The sequence below is a fragment of the Bombus terrestris genome, chromosome 10, assembly GCF_910591885.1.
Source record: "Bombus terrestris chromosome 10, iyBomTerr1.2, whole genome shotgun sequence".
Lineage (NCBI taxonomy): Eukaryota > Metazoa > Arthropoda > Insecta > Hymenoptera > Apidae > Bombus > Bombus terrestris.
The window spans coordinates 3,068,431-3,089,599 of NC_063278.1; the positions used below are offsets into that span (position 1 = coordinate 3,068,431).

The 21,169-nt window shown below is 30.6% G+C and overlaps 4 protein-coding genes across 15 annotated transcripts in view; 2 read left to right on the forward strand and 2 right to left on the reverse strand.

Annotated features, from left to right (window-relative positions):
* Positions 1-736: 736 nt before the first annotated feature.
* LOC100648523 lies at positions 737-9,724 on the reverse strand. 10 transcript variants are annotated; one of them, XM_048409380.1, is made up of 11 exons: positions 9,412-9,724; positions 8,889-9,324; positions 7,559-8,083; positions 7,380-7,483; positions 7,099-7,288; positions 6,632-6,752; positions 5,824-5,971; positions 4,655-5,514; positions 2,966-3,533; positions 2,297-2,867; positions 737-2,197 (listed from the first exon to the last, which is right to left on the reverse strand). In XM_048409380.1, exons 2-11 carry the CDS (start codon positions 9,274-9,276, stop codon positions 2,028-2,030), a joined length of 3,645 nt encoding a protein of 1,214 aa, XP_048265337.1. In that variant the 5' UTR covers positions 9,277-9,324; positions 9,412-9,724; the 3' UTR covers positions 737-2,027. The 10 variants fall into 10 exon arrangements, with proteins under 10 accessions (XP_048265337.1, XP_048265336.1, XP_048265344.1 ...); XM_048409379.1 differs by having other exon boundaries at positions 9,409-9,724; XM_048409387.1 differs by having other exon boundaries at positions 8,895-9,020; positions 9,111-9,724.
* A 308-nt stretch (positions 9,725-10,032) lies between these two features.
* On the forward strand, positions 10,033-12,805 carry LOC100648287 (G patch domain-containing protein 2). Of its 3 annotated transcripts, none has more exons than XM_048409397.1 (5): positions 10,033-10,298; positions 10,809-10,984; positions 11,316-11,667; positions 11,771-11,973; positions 12,033-12,805. In XM_048409397.1, exons 2-5 carry the CDS (start codon positions 10,828-10,830, stop codon positions 12,740-12,742), a joined length of 1,422 nt encoding a protein of 473 aa, XP_048265354.1. In that variant the 5' UTR covers positions 10,033-10,298; positions 10,809-10,827; the 3' UTR covers positions 12,743-12,805. The 3 variants fall into 3 exon arrangements, with proteins under 3 accessions (XP_048265354.1, XP_048265355.1, XP_048265356.1); XM_048409399.1 differs by lacking the exon at positions 10,033-10,298 and adding an exon at positions 11,139-11,243 and having other exon boundaries at positions 10,849-10,984; XM_048409398.1 differs by lacking the exon at positions 10,033-10,298 and having other exon boundaries at positions 10,848-11,243.
* Positions 12,806-13,179: 374 nt separating this feature from the next.
* On the reverse strand, positions 13,180-13,864 carry LOC100648405 (mitochondrial import inner membrane translocase subunit Tim9). Its single transcript, XM_003398409.4, has 2 exons — positions 13,643-13,864; positions 13,180-13,455 (listed from the first exon to the last, which is right to left on the reverse strand). The coding sequence occupies exons 1-2, from the start codon at positions 13,688-13,690 to the stop codon at positions 13,219-13,221; spliced, it is 285 nt and encodes a 94-aa protein (XP_003398457.1). The 5' UTR covers positions 13,691-13,864; the 3' UTR covers positions 13,180-13,218.
* A 1,640-nt stretch (positions 13,865-15,504) lies between these two features.
* The window catches only part of LOC100648253, a 57,419-nt gene continuing 51,754 nt past the window's right edge, over positions 15,505-21,169 (forward strand). Inside the window, exons 1-2 of the mRNA XM_012313058.3 lie at positions 15,505-15,948; positions 16,041-16,128. Of these exons, the coding sequence (XP_012168448.2) occupies positions 15,555-15,948; positions 16,041-16,128 (482 nt within the window). The 5' untranslated portion in view covers positions 15,505-15,554. The remainder of the gene's footprint in view (positions 15,949-16,040; positions 16,129-21,169) is intronic.

Consider the following 21,169-nt stretch of genomic DNA (forward strand, 5'->3'; position numbering starts at 1 on the left):
TTTTTGTCGTTTCCCCCAAAATTACTTAATAAAATAGAGTGAAATAGTACACAAAGCATAAATAACACAAGTTTCGTTTTAGTATACGATTTGTATTGTACAAAGTATGTAAATAAACAAATGATTTGAATATTAAGAATAAATTCATATTGCCTTTATATTTATAAAATTATTATTAAGGAGGATCCAAAAACATAGGTGAGATAATTATTTACAAACATAAAATAATGATTTAGTTACTACTTTACCTTTCTATCTACATTTATAAATGTAGGCACATTATTCATAATAAAAGAATCACAAATGCTTAATACATATACTATATGTAAGATAATAAGAATGTCAAATTTTGTGAAGTCATTTAAAGATGGACAATAGAAAGAAAATAATTAAATTTAATAGATAAATAAATTAAAATATGTGGTAAATGAAACAAAAATTTGGAAAATGAATTTAATTTGGAAAAAGATAAATATTACCAATAGTTTAACGTTTATTAATTCGATATAAAATTCTTTGTAATACTCGTATTAAGGCTAACAGCCACAATTATGTTTATCCTTATATTTAATTTTATAATATTCACATTTTATATTTAACGTAAAAAATATTTTCTTTTATATATTTAAGTCATTTACTAAGAATATATTTTTAGGGCCCCCTTAAAATTTATAAATTATTCAATTTGTGTACAACTAAAAATAACGTAATAAAATAGAATTTTTCCGCTGCAAAGTAAGATAACTAATTGTAAATTTTTTACAAAAGCAATCAAAATACGAACAATAAGTATATAAGTTATTTAAGAACAACAAATTGGTATAATTAATTAATATCATTAATTGAATATTTTATTTACTAATATCACTACTCGCGAACGTTTTTTATTACCTTAAAACTACATGTGCAATCTTTTGCATTAAATATGTCTCGCGTTTGTTTATTGTTATTATCTGAATATAAAATTTAATTTCCGACTTTAATTTTCAATTGTTATACATTTCGTAAATATTATCAGAAAAATAAAAAAATGAGAAAGAATGGGGATAGAAACATCTATATTAATCGGCGGATAATTCAAATATCCTGGTTAGGAAATTTATCGTAATTGCGTAAATTGTACAGATAAATCACTATGTCTTTAGATTATATTTAATTACGCGTTATACAAAATTATAAGTATATTATACATTCTACAACTTTGCTCATTAACTGCTTAATATTTCTTTGCAGCGGAAAACTCGTATCTTAAATATTAAAGATACACATACAATTACTATATAATTTAATAATATATACCGTTATTTATACAGCCTAACCTCTAAATAGAGCCTTATAGACAACATGATTTCCTCTTATACTGCTACTTCAATAGAAACTTATCGAAATTCACTTCATACCATGAAATTAAAACTACAATTTGATTTGACTCAATGGATTGTGTATGTCACAAAAGTTCTACACGTTGTAAAAACCGAAAATAATACACTTTATCCCCTTAATAAATGTGCGCGATATTTTCATAAATCTTAGTCTCATTTAATTATTTTAAACATTTATGATTCTCTCTCTCTATAATTCAGACAATTCTGTTCATCGTGGATACACATTACAGTATACCAAATAATTTGCGAACATACATTCCAAATACTGTAATCTACGAATGTTAAGACTTTCATAATTTTTTAAATAATTTCCACAAGGATACCAGCCTCTCATGAATTTTTGCTTTGCAGCTAAAATAGCACGTGATGCATTTATGGTCCCCTGTTTTTATCACTAAAGGATTCGAGAAGAATAATATTCATGGTTACTGTAGAGTGTATCAATACACTATTAATGGGGAATTAAAGGCTACAAAACACATAGTATATTAATATTAAATTACTTTTGATCCAATGCGCAAGTATTGGAGTAAATTGTGCAGACATTATGGAGTCAAATTTACAAAATTTTTAATTTTCTCACATCAGGTATTTTTCTTTCCTTTTTAGTATATGTATTCATACACTTTATTTCATTTTCTTCTATTGTGTAGCAGTATCTGAAATGCTTTGTCGCCACGTAGCATGGAAAGGAATCTTCAAGATTTTAACCCTCGTTTTAGGCAAGGCGGTTAATAAAAGTTTTTGGAGTTGTGGTAATGGTAATATATCCACTTGAGGATTTGTTTCATTTGGTTCCTGTTTGTCATCACCTGAAAAATAAAAGAAAATATACAGAATTAATTCTAAAACACATTCACATTTTTTATATATAATATAAATAGGGATACACAAATTTTAAAGGTACATACAAGTACCTTTTTGATTGTCATTTTCATCTTCAACATCCTCAATTAACTTTAGACAGGGTACCGGTTTTAGTACTGGTATCGCATCGCCAGTGATCTGTTTACTTATTATTAGATTACATTGATCAATAAATAATTCTGTAACCCTAAGTAACTCAAGTGTAACGCCCCATACGAAATGCGTCAAATTATTTGATAGTTCAGTAACACCTCCAAGCACCATATTGTTAGACGTTGCTGATTGAGATATGTACGTTGGAATAATTAACAGCCTTTTAATATTCTTGCAGTTTGCGAGACATTTGTCAAAGCCATTTTTGACATCAAAATTGACCAGTTCCATTTGGCTTAAGTTTTGTAACTTAGATACACCTTCCAAAATGTCAAATGTACAACATGAACCTTGACCCTTTTCCAACCTAAGACGTTCTAATTTTTGTAACTTTATTAAAACTGTAGTACCAAATTTATCTGGAAAATCTGAGCATTCACCCAACTCTAGAGTTTCCAAATTAACTAATGCTTGTATTATATTGATTCCCTTCTTTCCAAGTTCCTTAACTGATGTCAAGCTCTGTGAAGTATAAATTTGGTTTAAATATTGAAAATATAATTAGAAGAAAGAAGAGTATAAAATTAAAGCAAAACATAGACAAAACCAATTATACTTACCAACTGTGTTAGTTGCGTTAGTTCTTGTAGAGGTGTGAGATCTTCTTTTAAAGACATACCACTGATTGCTTTAAGCCTTAATTCTTGGCAACGTTTAAGATTTCCAACTGACTCTAAATTTAAGGAGTCACACTTTATCGACATTGCACTCAATACTTCTAACTGAGGGCAACTTCTAATAACTTCCTCAACAACCATCACAGGACATTTACATAATTCTAGTTTGACAAGGCTAGTTACACGTGGTATTACTACTAAAAACTTCTCCCAAACGCTGTCAGATTCACCTGCTACAAGCATTTTTCGAAGATCTAAATGTTGAGTACCATGCCTCTGTAATGTATCTGCTAAGCCATCCCAATCTGTTACTTGACTATTTTTCATTCGTACTGTTTTCCACAGAGAAGGATGCGCAGCCAAATCTCGCCACATTTTACACACTCTTGCAGCCCGAAGTAATTCTTGTACCTTAAGGTATTGAAATATGCGCAGCAATGCATGATAACCAGCACACACTGAATCCATAAAATGCTGCTGTTGTTCTTTGTCCTGTCGATTTTGTTTTCTTCTGAAAGTATTAAAATAAAAATATTTTTAGGTGATTTCTTTTAAAACAACTGGCCTATATAATAAGGGTATCGTTTCTTATATGTATGATGTTGGTTATAATTAAGAAAAAAAGAAACTAATTTTATACTATTGATGAAATCTTTTATTTAATAAAAGAATATTATGATTTTTAAAGAGGCTTTTGAAGGACCAATGATTTGCAATAATAATAATCGATAATTTTATACTAGCTATGTTAAATGGAAAATAATTAAATGTAAATAAAAGCCTCTGAAAAAACTTTCAAAGGTCGAAAATTTATCGTTCTAAAATTGAATGGAGGTACAGTAACAAAAAAACAAACATAAATAGGAGGTGGAAATCATGAGGAACAAGGATTTTCGGACGTTTTTGGGAAAACGCACTAAGAGTTTTTTTGTGTTTCAGCTCGCACATGTCTTTATATCTGTAAATATAAAAAGTAAAAATGAATTAGATTTTTTCCACTGAAGCACTTATCAGTAGCTGTATTTGTAATTGTAGCATGAATGTAAATGATGTATTGTCCAATTTGCTGCATACATTTTTAGAAAAGGCTTTCAATTAAAATACATACTTTTACTTTGATACTACAATTACATAATACCTGCAAGAACCAACGATATGTGATTGTTTTGTTCACTTTTCACATGTCTCGAAAATTTGGCCGCATTTCTAAGAAGCTAAGGCAGTGTGCTTCGATCACAAGATAAAATCAAATTCATTTTCCACCTCGAACTTTTATATTTCCAAATATAATAAACATCAGTATATATTGCATTTACAATACTATTTGTATAAATTTTATAGAACACGAAAAAGATATATAGTTACATGCATTATTTTTTTATAGTTCTATAGAATCATTCTATAGAAATAATTCTACAAAATTTATAAAAGTATTCAAATAAATGAAATACTTTATGTATATACATATACATGATATAAAATCACTGAAAAACACGTATATCTTGTAAATACAATATGTACAAAGCAACTGCCAAAACCTCAAAAGAGAGTTGCCTTAACTTATTTGGAGAAAATATTTAAAAAAAGGAAGTAAAACAAATATATATGTGTGTTTGACAAACAAACACTTACTTGCTGTTTATTTTAACAGTGCCCAAACTACTTGTCACAGAATATTGTGTATCTACTTTAAATAATTCATTATTTGTGTTAGTTGTATTTGAATTCTTTACTATACTCTTCTTTTCAACTGTGTTACAATTTTCTGATTTCTTACTTTCTATTGCAAGATCTATTGTGCCAGATAAGTCATTTTGTGATTTAGTTGCAGTCAATATATCAGTTCTATCATTACTATTGCACGTTTCATTAGTTTTCTCCATTATGGAACTTGGTGGAAGTCCTGTATGTGATGCATCTTTTGACATATCTTTATCAATTGATTTATCAAAAGCATCTTTTTCCACAAATTTTGTTGTTATGGAAGTACGTGCTTTTGTGGACATAGAATTGTCAACAGCGTTTGATATATCCGTAAGTGTACCATCCTGAAGTATAGGAGGTTTATCACCAATTTTATCAGGTTTCACAGTTATAGCTGGCTGAACAGCCATAGCATTATTTTTTGGTACAACAATATATCTCTTCCCCCCCATTAGAGCAATATTTTGGGCTGGTTTTGGTAAAATTCCGTCATGACTTTGTAAAAATTCGTTTTCTGTTTGAGCAAACCAACTGCTTTCTTTGTTATCTGAATTTAAAGGAGAATGTGATGTTGCAGAAGGTGTTTTTGATACTTTAGTAGCGTTCCGCGATTGTGAATCTACATTATCAGATTTGGGTATTCGTTGAAGCTTTGGAGGGCTTAGATTTACTTGATGTTTTGATTTTGTATTTTGTGCACCTAGCATACTGATTGGTATCAGTGGAGGAGGAGTCAAAGATGGATTCGTTTGAGATTGATGAGATTCATTAGTATCCTGTTGACAGTTCTACAACAAAATTAACGCCATTTATTTATCATATCATTACTATCAACTAACGTGTATTTCAAATTTTTTATTTAATTTATTAAAATATATTTAATAAAAAATAAGCAGAGGATTAAAAATAAATTTTTTAAATAACATATCAAAATATGTATGATATTTAAAAAAGGAATTTCAAAATTGGGAAACAAATTATACTGTTTACATATGATATAATAAAAGAATATTATTACAAAATATTAATATGAAAATTGCTTAATAAGTTAAAATAAATTTACAAAAATATATCTTTCGTTACAAAAAAAAACTTACCTTGCAAACATAATTGTCACTTCCTGCAAACTCTATACCACCAACACACTCAGGATGATATAAACAGAGACACACACGACATTGTAAGCTTGGTATCAACCCCATACTGGTTGAGCATCTTATACTGCATGGTTCTTGAACTTTGGGCCTGTAAGATGTGCGTTGATTGGGGAAAGGGGTTAGGAATAAAACAAGTAATTTAAGTAAGGGATTTAAGGATCAAAAGGATAAAGGAGGACATATATGTAGTCATGAAAAAAATAGAAGGAAAAGTTTGAACTATTTCAAAATAAAATTTTGAACTCTGTAATTACATATATTTGCTATACAGCATGCACTTTAATCATCAACATGTGCTCTAATGTATTTTTTAATTTACAATGCAAAATGTAAAACTTTCTCTTTTAACATTTCTTCATTGAAGAAGAACATTTACTACAATTATTAAGGAAAGTTTTAGATAATTAGAATAATTAGAAAATATGAAATTTGGTAATAAAACTAATACATTAATTATTCAATAATAATTACTATAAAATTGCAATGGTGCAATTTTATATAAAATATTGTATATATATCTTTATACATTGTACATTATATATGTAACATATAATAAAATTCTAAAAAACTATTTTCATGAAAAAATTTAAAAGTGCACATGCTGTAAACTTTTCATTGGGCCTTTTTAAAGCATATTAAATATGATTATTATCACGTTTAATTATTAAGCATTTAGGATACCCTTAAATATTGCAAACTAATTACAATTGAACATTATAATAAAATAATTAAAACATCAGGTACTCACGTTAATTGTCTTTTTGGTTTAGGAGGCGGTGGTTTTTCTACAGGTAGCTGACTTCTTCTTGTACTTGTTGTTCTTTGAGGTGGAAGTATCTCCCTTTCTTGAGAAGGTGACTTTATTTCTGCTATGCATATTTGAACAAAAATTTTTGTGAAAATAATAATTTATCCTAAAACTTATACATAGAAACTTCTACTTATATAAGTGATTAATTTCCTCACTGGAATAAATTATTAGACAAAACTAGAACATATAATTTAGAAGTTTCAAAATTTAACATAAATATTAAGCAAAAATATTTCAGATATCAAAGCTAAATAAAGTTATCCTATATATAGTAATTACAAGTGAAATGTGAATTTTTTACTTGATAAAGACATTAATTACACAAAACAATTTCAGTAAAATAATGTAGTAATTACACCTTAACAAAATACAAATAAAAATTTCATATTGATATTAATGCATACTTATGTGTGGGGTTTTCTTTGCAGACACTTTCACCTTAAATCCTGTTGATGCAGCTTTTGGTGATTTGGTAGCAGCTTTTGTAGCCACTGGAGCAGGCACTGATGCAGGTTCTTCTATAACCCTTTTACCAGGTGTACCTCTCTTATACCCTATACTCTTTCTTGGTGGAGTAACTGATATTCCAGGCCCCTATTTTCAAATTACAGTTAACATTTTATACAATTTTAATAAACTTAATATATATTAAAATACATATAATATAATAAAGCAAGTTATTTACCCTCATTCTTTTTGCATCTCGAATAATCTCTTTTTCCGGATCATCAAGACCAATTGGTTCTTTCAGGAAAGTAAAATTATCAATAGTTAACTCTTTCGTATTAACTGAAAAGAGACATATCATGTTACTGTAATTATTACTTATATTATATTATCATTAGTATACAAAACTATACTTACGAAATTCTGCAACTTCTCTGAAACTTCTAACCTTTTTGCCCTTTGGTGTATAATAATAGATATCAGCCATTCTTTTAAGACTAGAGTCATTACTTGCTCTGAATACCAATTCTCGTCTCCAACCATACTTAAAAGGCTCTTTGAATGCTGGATTTGTTATATCACTTGATACTTTTTGTTTCCCAGTACTTCCTGGACTAGCTCCACGTAATAAACGATAACCTTTAGACTTTATTGATGTTGCAGGACTACTGGTTGCAGATGATGAATTTGTTGACTTATGGGAAGTGTCATCTGTTTTTTGTACTTCTGTTTCTGATTCAACGGTATTTGGCATTCCAAGTGATTCTGTTTCTGATTTATCAGATTCCTTTTCCTTCTTTACTTTATCTATATCTAATACACGGTCACTATCGTGCATTCTGTTATCATCCGAATCTTCATCATCTTTTTTCATATCAAAATTCTTCCTTATACTATATCTAAATCGTTTTGCCAATTGTGCCTCTGCTACTTCAGCTTCAGCTACAATAAATCATGTCAATGCTACCTAATTTTTTCATTATAAACTCTGTGTATTTTAAAGTATCTACATAATTGAAACAACACATCTTAATAAATTAATACATATTTATATCATAATTTTATTTAATGCAAATATGTTAAAAATATAGCATCCTATTAAATACATAGCTTACATTTATACAATTTCATGCCTTATTTAAAAAAGTAAAATGAGGTATTATTAACATAAGTATGTTTGATTAAGATTTCAAATATATGTATTTAAAAATTAATTCAAATGATTACTTCTTAAAGAATATGCATCTACAAAAATAATAATCTGTTCTAAGCATAACATTAATAGCTTACTGCATAAATATTGAATGCCCAGTTTTAGCAATCACAAGAAAATCTGTTTTAAAAATTCAATGGTATTTTATAATTAAATAAATACTTTATGCATTATATTTATCTTTATTAATAGTATTATAAAATTGGTTGTAAATTATGCATTGATCCCTTTCAGAAACATAAAATGACAAAAGTGGATCTTGGTTATTGAAACTATCTCTATGTACATAAAATATCATAAACAAAAATTTTATTTTTAACAAATTTATGAAGTAGATATAAATGTAATTTTTACACAGCATAAAGTTCTTGATAATCAAGAACTATCTGCTGCATATAAAAAGCCAAATTTTACAAAAAGTGGACATACAATATTTGTGCATTAAGTCATTAGCATAGTTTTTCGCTCTCATGATATGACGCTTGCTGGCAAGCACATAGGCTTGCATCTTGAATAGACCATAACAATAATTACCAATACCAATCAATTTCTTCAAGACAAGACTCGCTGGCTCCACTTCGTTATCTCCCTGTATATCAAAACCATTGAATTCCATAGACTCCTCTGAGCTAAGATCGTCCGGCTCTGATAGCTTCCGTTTGCGTCCTTTTGTATTTAATGTTGAATCACTTTCAATGGTACTAGTTGAATTTGCCTTGAACTTACGTAGCTTTCTTCTAACATCGATTTCCATACCCTTTTTCGGCGAGTTCCTAATGTCGCCGTTCACGTCCTGCCCATCCATTTTAGAGGTATCCACTTTAACGTGCGTCTCTTGTAGATTCGGAACACTACCACCTTCTAGGTTAGGATCCTCGCGCGCCCCATCGGCATTCCCGCCATTCACATTAATACCGTCCATTGTATGGCCCCTTTGGGACCAAACACCGATCTTATGTACTTTAACAACCTATGTGTGAAAAACGTTGATTTTCTGTTATTTGTCACTTCATAAAAGACACCATCAAACGTTTTAAAATATAAGTAATTGTACTACAGTCCCCTCGCGTCTGGATACCACAATCCCGCGCTCATCTGTCTGCGAGTGCGCATAACATACGCGCAGACACCACTACGCGCTATTTACACAACCGCCAGGATTTTTCTTGATACGATTTCGAGCAGTTCCTCATTACGCTAGCATATCACACTCATACTCCAAATTGCTACAAGAAACTTTTGCTGCAGCAAAAATTATTTAATTTCCGTAAATACGATTTGAACTGGCTCGAATGAAAAACGACAAAATCCTTGAACAGACACGAAGCGTCCATAAAACACACAACCGGAAATGGCCGAAAAAAATATGCAAAAGGCGCATTTACAATGCGCATAATTTTCAATGCGATATCCTATGAATAATTCTAAATTATTTATAATTGGAATTACTTTGATAACCGAATTATGACATAAAATTTATCTAAGTAACGAATCATTTCGTAATTTGTATAGTTTGGTATTTTACGTATGATGTACATAAGAACGACTCGTGAATTATTTAATATTTATATGTTTGATTTAATATTAATAAATAATACACGAGTACTTTTGTTATCACCTTTATTTGTATATACATATATAACATATATAAAATGTAACATGTTAATAGCCGTTTAGTTTTAGAACATACCGGTGATATGTTAGTTGAACCATGACCAAATTATTTCTTGTGGGGACACACATATATCATACACTACAAATACGGCTTCACACCATACCAAAATAAAGAAGATAGTGAGGATCTGTGGCACAAAGTGAAAACACTTGTAATTCACAGATTTCTAACATTTATTTCCTTTTTTTCATTGTTAACTAACGAAAATATTGCTCCACAATGTTATCAATTTAAGGAAAATTTACACCTTCCGCTATTATATATACAAGGTAAGCATAGAAGTTGTATTTTTTTATCTTGTGACTGATTAAAAGACAACGTATTCGAAATTTCTTCTACAGCTACCAATTTACTCTTGATAATCAAATCTTCTTAGTAATGAGACGAAGGTTTTATATCTTAATATATATTTCATTAAAATTTGTTATCAGTAAAATAGTAAACAAAAAATATGTCTAAGATAAACTTATTAAAAAAAGTAAATATTGTACAGTATATTCGAATTAATTTTTAAATAATATATATTTGTTATCATATAGATACTTATCAAATAAATATGAAGTTAATATATAGAAATTAATAGATATAGTATTGTTATTTATATATAATTATGTAATCATAATTAAATAGTATAATAGATTAGATGATTTTATATCTTTAATATTATTTCATAATTTAATAGAATAGTTTAATTAAAATTTATTGCATAACAATTTTTTAATACTGTTACAATTTTCTAAGTTATATTATGTATCATATTTATTATTATTCATTGTTAGAAACAAACATTTCCTTCAAATGGAGCGTGTTTTGAAAGCTGTACCAGCGGATTTAAGAGTAAAAATGGAGGCACTTGTGCATGATTTAACTTTGGCATTAGAAGAAAGCAATAACAGTGCAAATATGAGACGCAGATGGGGTATTAGGAGAAGGGCCCGTTCTACGGGCAATATTCGTAAGTATAAAGCAATAAAAACATAAAAACAAATTTTGTTTTCTATGAAATTATTTGAATACTTCGTGAGTTAATATGTTATATAAATGTATCTCAAATAAAGATTAAAATGAGTTCAAGCGCCTATATTCTAACCACATTTCTATGAAATCAGTTCCAGTCTACTTCTACAAGGCAGACAGAGGATTGTTATCAAGATTGTATTTATAGAAACCAATTTCATTGCTCAAAGAAGTTAAATTTTATAAATCTTTGAAAAGTAATTTTTAACACTTGAGAAACAATCAAAGAATTTGGAAAATAATCTTTAAATAATTACTTTTTATTTCAGCATCACTTCATATGAATAAACAATCAGATGACAGTTCATCTTCTATTTGTGATATGCATATTCCAAAAAGTAATACTGTCTCTAAATATCAATCTGATAGTGATGATACTAATCAAACAAAAAGATTTGCACGTTTTTCTAATTCAAATAATGCTAGTAACATTGAAAGTGATTCAGTTAATGAGAATTTTGTACCTAGAGTAAATCCACGACGTAAACGAAAATTTAAAAGAATGGCTATTGATTCTGAGTCTAATCCTTCAACTTCTCAAACTGTTGCAATGTCAGCAACACTTGCAAATAAAAAGAGAATTCTTCGAAGTGATTGTAAAAGTAGATATGGAACAATATGGTAATATATATCATAACATTATATGAAAATATTATACAATAATAAGAGATTACATTCAATATTACAGATTATTAATTAATTTCAAAATAATTTTTTATTGTAGGTGTGGAAAACGTAAGAGGTCTTGTAGAGAACGATCTACAGATTGTGATATGAGATCTCTAAAACCAAACAGAAGTACAAAATCAAAAAATCACATCAAAATGCAAACTGAAGATGGGATTGATTGCTCAAGAATATCTAGTTCAAGTATTTCATCTAGTGATTCAGAAACTGGACTTATCACAAATGATGAAGATCGTGAAGGTATTAACTGATTGATATATACAATAGAAACTATAATTAGTTGATTCCTTTATCTTTAGGAGATGATGAACAGTCTGATTGGATTGGTGAATCAAGTTGGTGGGATGACGGAGAAAGTACTAATGAAGATAAAGTTAATACTGATTTATCATTCCAAATGATAATACATGGAAATTTTGAACATACAACACTGGAAACAAGGAAAACATATAGGAAAAGAATTCAAAGAATTCGGGAAGGTCTCAGTGGAAGAGAAATCCGCGCTGGTCGTCGGCATGTTGATAATAAACCTGGATATTCGATTATTACATCGGCCAATGAGAAAGTTTCTAGATTTTTACAAGATCCTACACAAAACGAGCTTAGATTACATCCTATGCGACAGCCTGAGCGAGAAAAACTTCGTCGGCTTGCAAATTTGTATAGTTTAAGTTTAAAAGGAGATTTAGGTTGCCCAATCTTGTATAAAACTCGACATACTACACAAGCTATTTGCGTAGATCAAGTATCATTTAATCGATTTTCTGGTTACAAGAGATTGAGGAGAACTCCTCCAAATTCACCTAATTCAGAATTAATAATGCGTAATCAAGAACACCAAATTTCTAGTACAAGTTTTGATTCACAAATTATAAACCCTATGTCAAATTTAGATTCACTGCAAGCATTACCGCAATTTTCTCATTTCAAATGGGATTCAAATAGTATGGATATTGAAATTCATGGGAAAACAAAATTACATGATTTTGATCACTCAAAATCAAGTTAAACTAAACAATATTATTTGTTAATTTGTTTCTTAAAATAAAGTATTTATGCATATATATATATATATATGCTTTCATGTATTACTTTTTTAATATGTAAAATTATTAAATATTCAATGTAAATTTGTTATATTGTTCTCAACTGTGATTAGAATTATTTAAATATATACATTTCTTAAATATATTTTCCAGATTGATGACAAATTAATTTACATATTTATTAATCTGTCAATCATTTCATATTCAATATTGTTTATAATTCATATGTATTTATATTGAAATTTGTTTCTAGTGTTACACATAATATATATCTAACCAATTAAAACATTATTTATTTTACAGACTCTAAGCCTAATTCTTTGATATCTTCTTTCCAATTTTTTAATAACAATCCTATTTGACAATAATCAATAAACAAAAGTAATGAAATAATAATAAATTAAAGATAATTAATTTACATACTTTATTGATATAACATTCAAGACTTTTTATCCTCGCTTAACTTTTTCTGAGCAGCAAGTACATTTTCATTAGCAAGCATTTGAAATTCTTCGAAACGTTGTGACATCCTTTGGTTCATCTTGAGATATTTTTCCATGCAGTTCAGAGCACAAGTTTCTTCCTTTGCTTGGACATCTCGTGTAGTAAACTCATTTATACAGTCAATAAAACAAGTTTCTATCAATTTATTATAGGACGCCACAAAATCTCGAACCTGAAGTATTATAAAAGTTCCAATAATTTAAATTTTTATTCTTTACAATTTATTTTTATTTTCACATAATAAAATTTATAATCCTTTACTTTCACATCAACGAATATCAACACGTTTATCATCTATTTATATAAGATTAATTCGGTTCTTTTACGGAATAATGCATGACACAACAACAAATACATACAGATTTAATTTGTTCAGGATCCACATTTGTAGGAATTTGCATTGCCATTGTAATGATCTGATTTTGTTAAAATATATTTACGTAAATAAATTATCGATACACCACAAAGAACTAAAATATCTTCGATATAAATTATTTTAAGGTTAAATTTGGACTTCCCCTGCCAAGCACGTGTACGCTGGAAATATGCATGTACACTGTATATATATTATGTGTAAAATGTCCGAACGATTTTAATAGGCTGTAAAGATATACGATCCTAAAACTATCAGATCCAAATGTCAGTCGCACGTTCTAAAACTCGACTTTCCCTATTTTAATTCTTATATTTTTTGGAACACATTATAAAGTTTTCTTTGTGAATACAAATTAATCTACGAAAACGAAGTATAAATTAACATTTCAAGTAATAGTAAAATTTAAAATATGTACAGACTACACAAGTAATAAGAATAAGAATTACTCAATACTTATTTAATTAATTATTTAATATTTGTATAATCATTTTTTAAATATTAATATGTACAAGGCATTAATGGTAAAAATATGGAAAACATATTATTGTATAAATTAGTAAATAATCAGTTGATTAGAAGTAAACATACACATTATTTATTATTATTGCGTAAAATTTATCAATGAAACTGCGCAAAGAACCAGAAAAAGAAAACGAGCAGATGTTTCATGTCAGCAGTTGATGGTAGTATTGAGTCAAAGTAAACTTGGCCTTTGTTTTGGATGTATCGAGAGCCTTATATTTGAAAGGTAAGACGACCATTATATTTTTTATATATTATTTGTATAATAATCTCTATATTATTAGTAATTAATTTATTTATTACAATAATACAAAATAAATTTGTATGCATATTTGTCGGCATAAAAGAAATCAAAATTCAAATTCAATACACATATGAAAAAGAAATGTAATAAATTATAATAAATATTTGTAATTAATTACTTTTATTAGAATATGTAAATATTTTTGTACAATTTCTGCATATTATATGAATATTATTATATTTACATATGTGTATGATATTTGATCTATAATTTAGAAAATATTTCTTTAAAAAATACATACATATTTTTCCATCCAATTTTTCATCGTATTCTATTGAGTATTGTATCGCTGGTGTAGTAAAGGTGCAAAAATAATTGACAAACGAGGGTTCGTAAAAGCAACAGAAAGCTTAAATACGTTACGTTATACGAATGCATTCTAACATTTTGAATGTAGTTCAAACAAAATTAACAAGATCCACATTTTCAATTTAAAGTATGTTATTATAATCATAGCATTATTCGTATTGTGCTAAATTCTAGTTAAACTTTGCAAGGTTACGAAATGTTACCCACAAAATTTTTTACTTTTTTGTTAGTCGTAAATCATAATGCTTTATTGATGCTGTTAATATTGTATTTCATGAGCTTCGTAACGGCAATGTTATATCCATCACAAATTAGTTGATAAAATACTAAGTAAGTAAATAATTATAAATTTTACTATTTTTACAATGTACTTTTATTTCAGTAATCAAATTTGTGATTACTATACTACCATAAGAAAATTGTTGTCCCAACGAACGCTGCATTCTATAGATGGCGCAATGTTTCAATTTTTCATTTTCATTTATTCCATGTAATTTAATTAATTTTATTTCATTCACATTAATTTATATATATTTATATACGTGCGTGTTATATACCTAAATAATTCTTATAATTTTTAATATTTAATTACATACAGAAATAATTTATCGTTTATATGAAATTGCTTTTAATTGTCATCATTTTTATTCATATTAACTATCAATACTTTACAAGCTAAAATATTATTATAATTATATTGTTTCAGAAAACTAAACGAAAACACAAGAACGAAAACTCCATTGGTACAAAATTTCGAAAGATGTCACGTGATAATCGAAATGTTTCTTCAATCGGTAAATCTCTGAATTTCGTAACCAATAAAAGATTACGTCCGATAACGTCGCAACAAACGTCATCTACGAAAATGCTCGTAAAGAACAAAAGGAGAGGAAAATGGACGAATAGCTCTACCGCAAAATATCAACATGCGATAAATATTCCTGTCCAAGATGAAGTTATAAAAATAAAAGAAGTTGAATCCAAAGAATATACGGAATCCATCGATAACAAAAGCTATGAAGATATAATTGACGACGATCCAATTACTGTGTTGCGTAAGGAAATACAAGATTGGAGAATTAATGAACTATTAACATCTAGAACTGAAGAAAGGCTTACTGGAACTCCAAGTGAACAACGTAGTTACAATTATAGTACGTTATGAGTTAACTCATCATAAAATGCTTATGAAGTATTTTATTTCGCATATTTATAATTAATCACCGTTGATTTTCATTATTCATAGTTACTTCCGGAGAAACCACAAAGAGGCAACAAAGTCCTAACAACGTTTCCAAGGTTTCTACAACGCGTGTTGATTTCTCAGCAGCTACGTGAGTATTATGTACTTTCATGCACGTTTACTTATGCTATTTATACATCTCTGATATTAATGCAGATTCGCAAAATTTGCATAATTCTGAATCGAAATATTAATACATTCCATAAATTGGAATCGTAAATCAGACTATATGAATTGCACTTTCGTCGTGAGATATGCATAATGCTTCTTCGTCGTTATTTTCGTAACACGTATTTCGTATTTACATGAAAGTGCAAAATGTTTACTTTCTGTTATGTGTATGTGTATTTATTTAAGTATAAATTACCAGTTGCATGTTTTATCATGGTGTTGTGATAATTAAAGTGTATGAGCGAGGTAAGTAGGAAAGGTTTATATTTTTCTATTATTACTATTTGGAAAATAGTTTTTCCTTACTACCGTATTTTAATAATGGTTCCTGATAAGACATACGTTTTCTTTATGCTCGATAAGACGTGACCAAGCTGATTGTTATGCGTCGAAGAGTCAAGAAATAAGCTCGAGAGTGCGTATCTTACGTAAGTAACTGTAAATGAAGAACGATGGGAGAAACACGATTGTGTGTCTTCACGATGCATATGTACACGCGAGAAAGACTACGTCATTCTGGAATTTTCGAAAGTTTCGTCTAACCGGTTTCTGGTTGCGTATACAGTAAGACCCGTTTAGTACTCGTCGGTGCTTGCATCAAGATGAACTTCACAGTTCATATAGCATTTAACGTAATTAGCTGTTTATTTTTGTCCGTATAGATTCTAGATAAATATGTACAGTGACGTGACGTTTTGAATGAAACTCATGGAAAAGATAGGAAACACCTCAACCTAATTACAACTTATAACAATTATTAGCTGTTTTTTTAAGAATATACTCGTTTTATATGTATATATGTATGTGGATGAATCATATTTAGATATGTGGTAGAAGATAATAGAGATTTATGACTTATTAAATTAGGTAGATAATTTTACAAACGAGAAAATATTTTTCGGAACGTCAATTTTAACTTTCGCGCGCTTTTAGCGCAGTTCGTTGCGGCGAACGGTTAACGTATACACAGATACGGAATATGTGGTTATCGGGAGGCCGTTGTAATTCTTTGGTAGTACCGTCACGAATGAAAAATGATAATGAGCATAGTGCTGTAGGTTAGTGAGAACAATAGCCACTTACGCTAATCAACGGAGGTGCATGCCGCGCGCGTTCGGTAGTAAAAATATTTTCGACGATAGCTCGTGCTACGAATGAGGAACGTCGAGACATTGCCGAATTTGTCCCCGACCATGAAGTCGTTCCTTCGTCGTGACTAAATTTTTGATCTTTAAGCGTACGTGCACGCTTGTCATTTCGCCGATGCCATGCTCGTGCGTATCGAGAAAGGATTTTACTTCGTCGAGTCACGAGTTCCGAGGACATTCGTCTTGAATACTTTCAAATACATCATTCCCTATCGCGTTAATAATGGAAACGAAAAATAAAATAACACGAGAGGATTCAAGGTCTGCGAGGAAACGAGACTTCAAGTGCGGCCAGCTCATCCAGATAATGATGTAGGTTAGGTTCCCAGCGGTATATATCGCAAAAATCAACATTCTTCGTGTAGCCGAGGTTCGCAAAAAGCGTAAACCGGTTTGCCTCGTAAATGGCACACGACCGTGCGAACGGGAGACAGACACGAGGAGAAAGAGCGAGTAAGAATAAAGGACAAGCAAAGGAAGGAAATCTTTCAGTCGCGATTTACAGTAAAGCGATATTTCGTCAATATACTCGAAAAATATTTGAATATTTACTATAAAAAATTTTTAAGTCCGAACTGCATGTATTACATATATTCGTATGTATGTATCTTGAAATTTCATCAGCACTATAATGAGAATGGAGTGTCATGATTATATTGGCAAAATTTGAAATCTGAACATGTTTATAGAAATTATAAGATATTTATTGCAAACACACATTTACTAAATAAGATATTTACTAATAAGATATATATATAAATAAGATATAACAGGACTGCCCGTCTTAAACATAGTATAATAAGTATCAAACATGGTCCCAGTAAATATTGAAGTTTATTAGTATAATTGATAATTGGCTGTTTAAGTATTTTTGTGATTTCTGCGAAGTATATACTTATATTAAATATCTTCTAATTTATTTCTGTATCTGTTTTTTTTAGATCTGTTTCAAATTTTATCTATATACGTAATCATGATAGTAGTCGAATCTCATAACAATCCTAATGAAATTGCAAAATGTTTCATACAATACACGTAATATGTTCACAAAAGGTATCCATAAGTGTTTGAACACTTTTGTGAGCCTGTGTATTTTGCTCGGGAATATATTCGAAAAAGGAAGCGAAGTATTTCGTAAATTACTACGACTCGACTCGTTTCGTTACAATTATTTCACACTCGAAGCATATCTCTGAGGATACATTATCTTTGTATCGGATTACAGTTGTAAAATAACTCCCAATGCCAGTTATTTTTCATCGTAATGAACCCACGCTAAGTCCATTATATACTTTACCGCGTAGCCGATTCATCACACGGCCTTAACAGTAATAGAACGATGCGTTTCTGATTCGTCAGCCACGTTTTTTTACGTAACGCTACGCGCAACGCTGCACGTGACGTCAGCTTGTACTCTCAATGTTGTCTACCAGTCAGTATCGTCGGCGGACATGAAATTCTTGTGGAGAAAGCATGCTCGAGCGCAGCCCAGATCCACGATGACTGTAAACGCAAGGTCAATGTCCTAACAAGCAAAAAAAAGAAAAAAATATGTATTTCTCTTTTCTGTCGAATCGACACGAAGATAATTCCTCCGTTGAACAAATAAAACAAGCGAGACGATTTTATTACAATTAGAGTTACGAGAGTAAACGTTGGCGCGCGTTAATCAACTTCATAGGACACAGTTTTTTCTACGTAACACCGGCGAGTGACGTCAGAGCGTGCAGTGTGTCTGCTAAACCAACGTCGTCGACAGACACGGAAATCTTACGGAGAAAGCATGATTGAGCGTAACCTAAATCCCGAACGGCAAGGCCAACGTACGACGAAAGAAAAAACTACTAACCATAGACATACACATAAGAAATATAGCCCACAGGTGCCTTATGAATAGCGTAGCCCTTGTTGAAAGAAAATAAAGAGGTTTAAGGTTTCTCTTTCTCTTTCTAAGATATTCGTCTTTAACAGATAGAAAGGAAAAGAGAGACCTCGTTATTTACTTTTATTTCTTTTTTAGCAAGGCTCATTTTCTCAAAATGGCATCCGAGGTCTATACTTCTAACGTCTATGCTCTTAACGTACGTCACATAATAGAAACCGACTGGCAGTATTCTATGGTAAAATCATTTTCTTTATTTTATTCTCTTCTTACTATTTTCCTATCGTTAGAATTTATCGTATCGCAAACGGACGATCACAAATTTTCATAAAACTTTTCATTTTTATAGAACGAATGTTACATTGCGCCGCTACATGGTACGGCGTTGTTACAATGTTAGAGTAAAGCAGTTGAGCAGCACGTTTTTTACGTAACGCTACGCGTAACGCCAAGGCGTGACGTCAGCACACTCGGCGTCGCGCCAGCCAGCAACGACGCCGGGCGCGGAATTCTTGCGAAGAAAGCACTAACCGAGAGAAGCCGAGTATAACCGAACGAGACGACACGGCATAGTTGCACGAGGCGGCAACGCTGCGAGCGTCTGCTAGGTTCAAGGGTACGGAGTGGAGGTTGCTCCGCTCCGCTCGTCCCTAAGCCCGACACGACCGGGAGCTTGTCCCGAGAAACAGTTGGCCGCATGTCCGCTTTCATCCAACGGGAAACTTCTCGAAAGATGCGCGTAAAAAGCTTGTACGTTACTTATATACTTACTCTTGTATTCGGAGAAATTCCCTGTTCCACTGAAATGCAGACGAAGTTAAATGCTCCCAGCATTTGATGCATACGCTGCGTGACCGATTATTCATGGTGGAATTTAAAACTGACTCAATCGTTCAGAGTCATCGTCTCCTCCATTTATTTCTGTCTCTTTTAAATTCCCGTTTTTTTAGTTTCGAGACACGTCTATGTAGTCTCGAAATAAATTACGTGTCTTCAAAGTTTCGTTTCAGTAGCCTTTAAAATAAAAGGAGATAGAGCATTTTTAAAAAGCGCTACTTGGCCATGCTGTGATTGTCATTTACTTATATCATAATTACTACATTGAGTAGTACTTTGCAATTGTAAGTACATGACTGTTTGTATTTTGGGTTCAGAACCGTTTCTCGATTAAAAATTAAAAATTTTTATTTCTTGAGTGAACCAATTAATACGAAGAAACGATATGTATGCACATGCTTGCAATTGATAAGGTATTTCAAGACATAATTTTCGCACCACTTTCGAGAACATAAATGAACATACGAAACACAGTGTGATAATCGAGGTATTTAGCAGAGTCATTGAATAGCCACGCAAGAGGATCGCGGTTAGTAACGAGGCTATTTTGCCGCGATAGCTGTGATCTTCTTCGAGACATAGAATCCGCTGGCAAGGATCCCAGCGAGTGAATAAAAACAGAAAGGAGAGAGTCATCGAGTCGACTGTGTCCTGCTGCTGGTTGACCTCGGCCCTGGCGTCGAGATCGACGGGAAACGGATTTACAACTCTGACATTCGCACTCGCACCGCGCACCAGCCGTGTGCTGTCCTAGTGAGACTCACAGAAGCCGAGTCATTGTTATGTCTGTCGTGAAAATGAGAGCAAAAGATGAAAATGGAGTGGAATTCAGCTACGATTTCACTTTAAATATTATGTTTCTGGGCGGGGATTAAAAGGAACGGATGTAGCTCCAATTATGTTCCTTAATACTATTATGACACACCTGGTTATTGTACTATATAGTCACTAATGGTAGTGTCAAATTTTATCTCCATAATTCTTAATGAAATTTGATAATGTATTTCTGAGAGGAAGTTACGATTAAAAGGAGCAGATGTAACTTCAATCGCTGCTTTACTAGCATTATAACAGTTTGATTATTGTATTACATT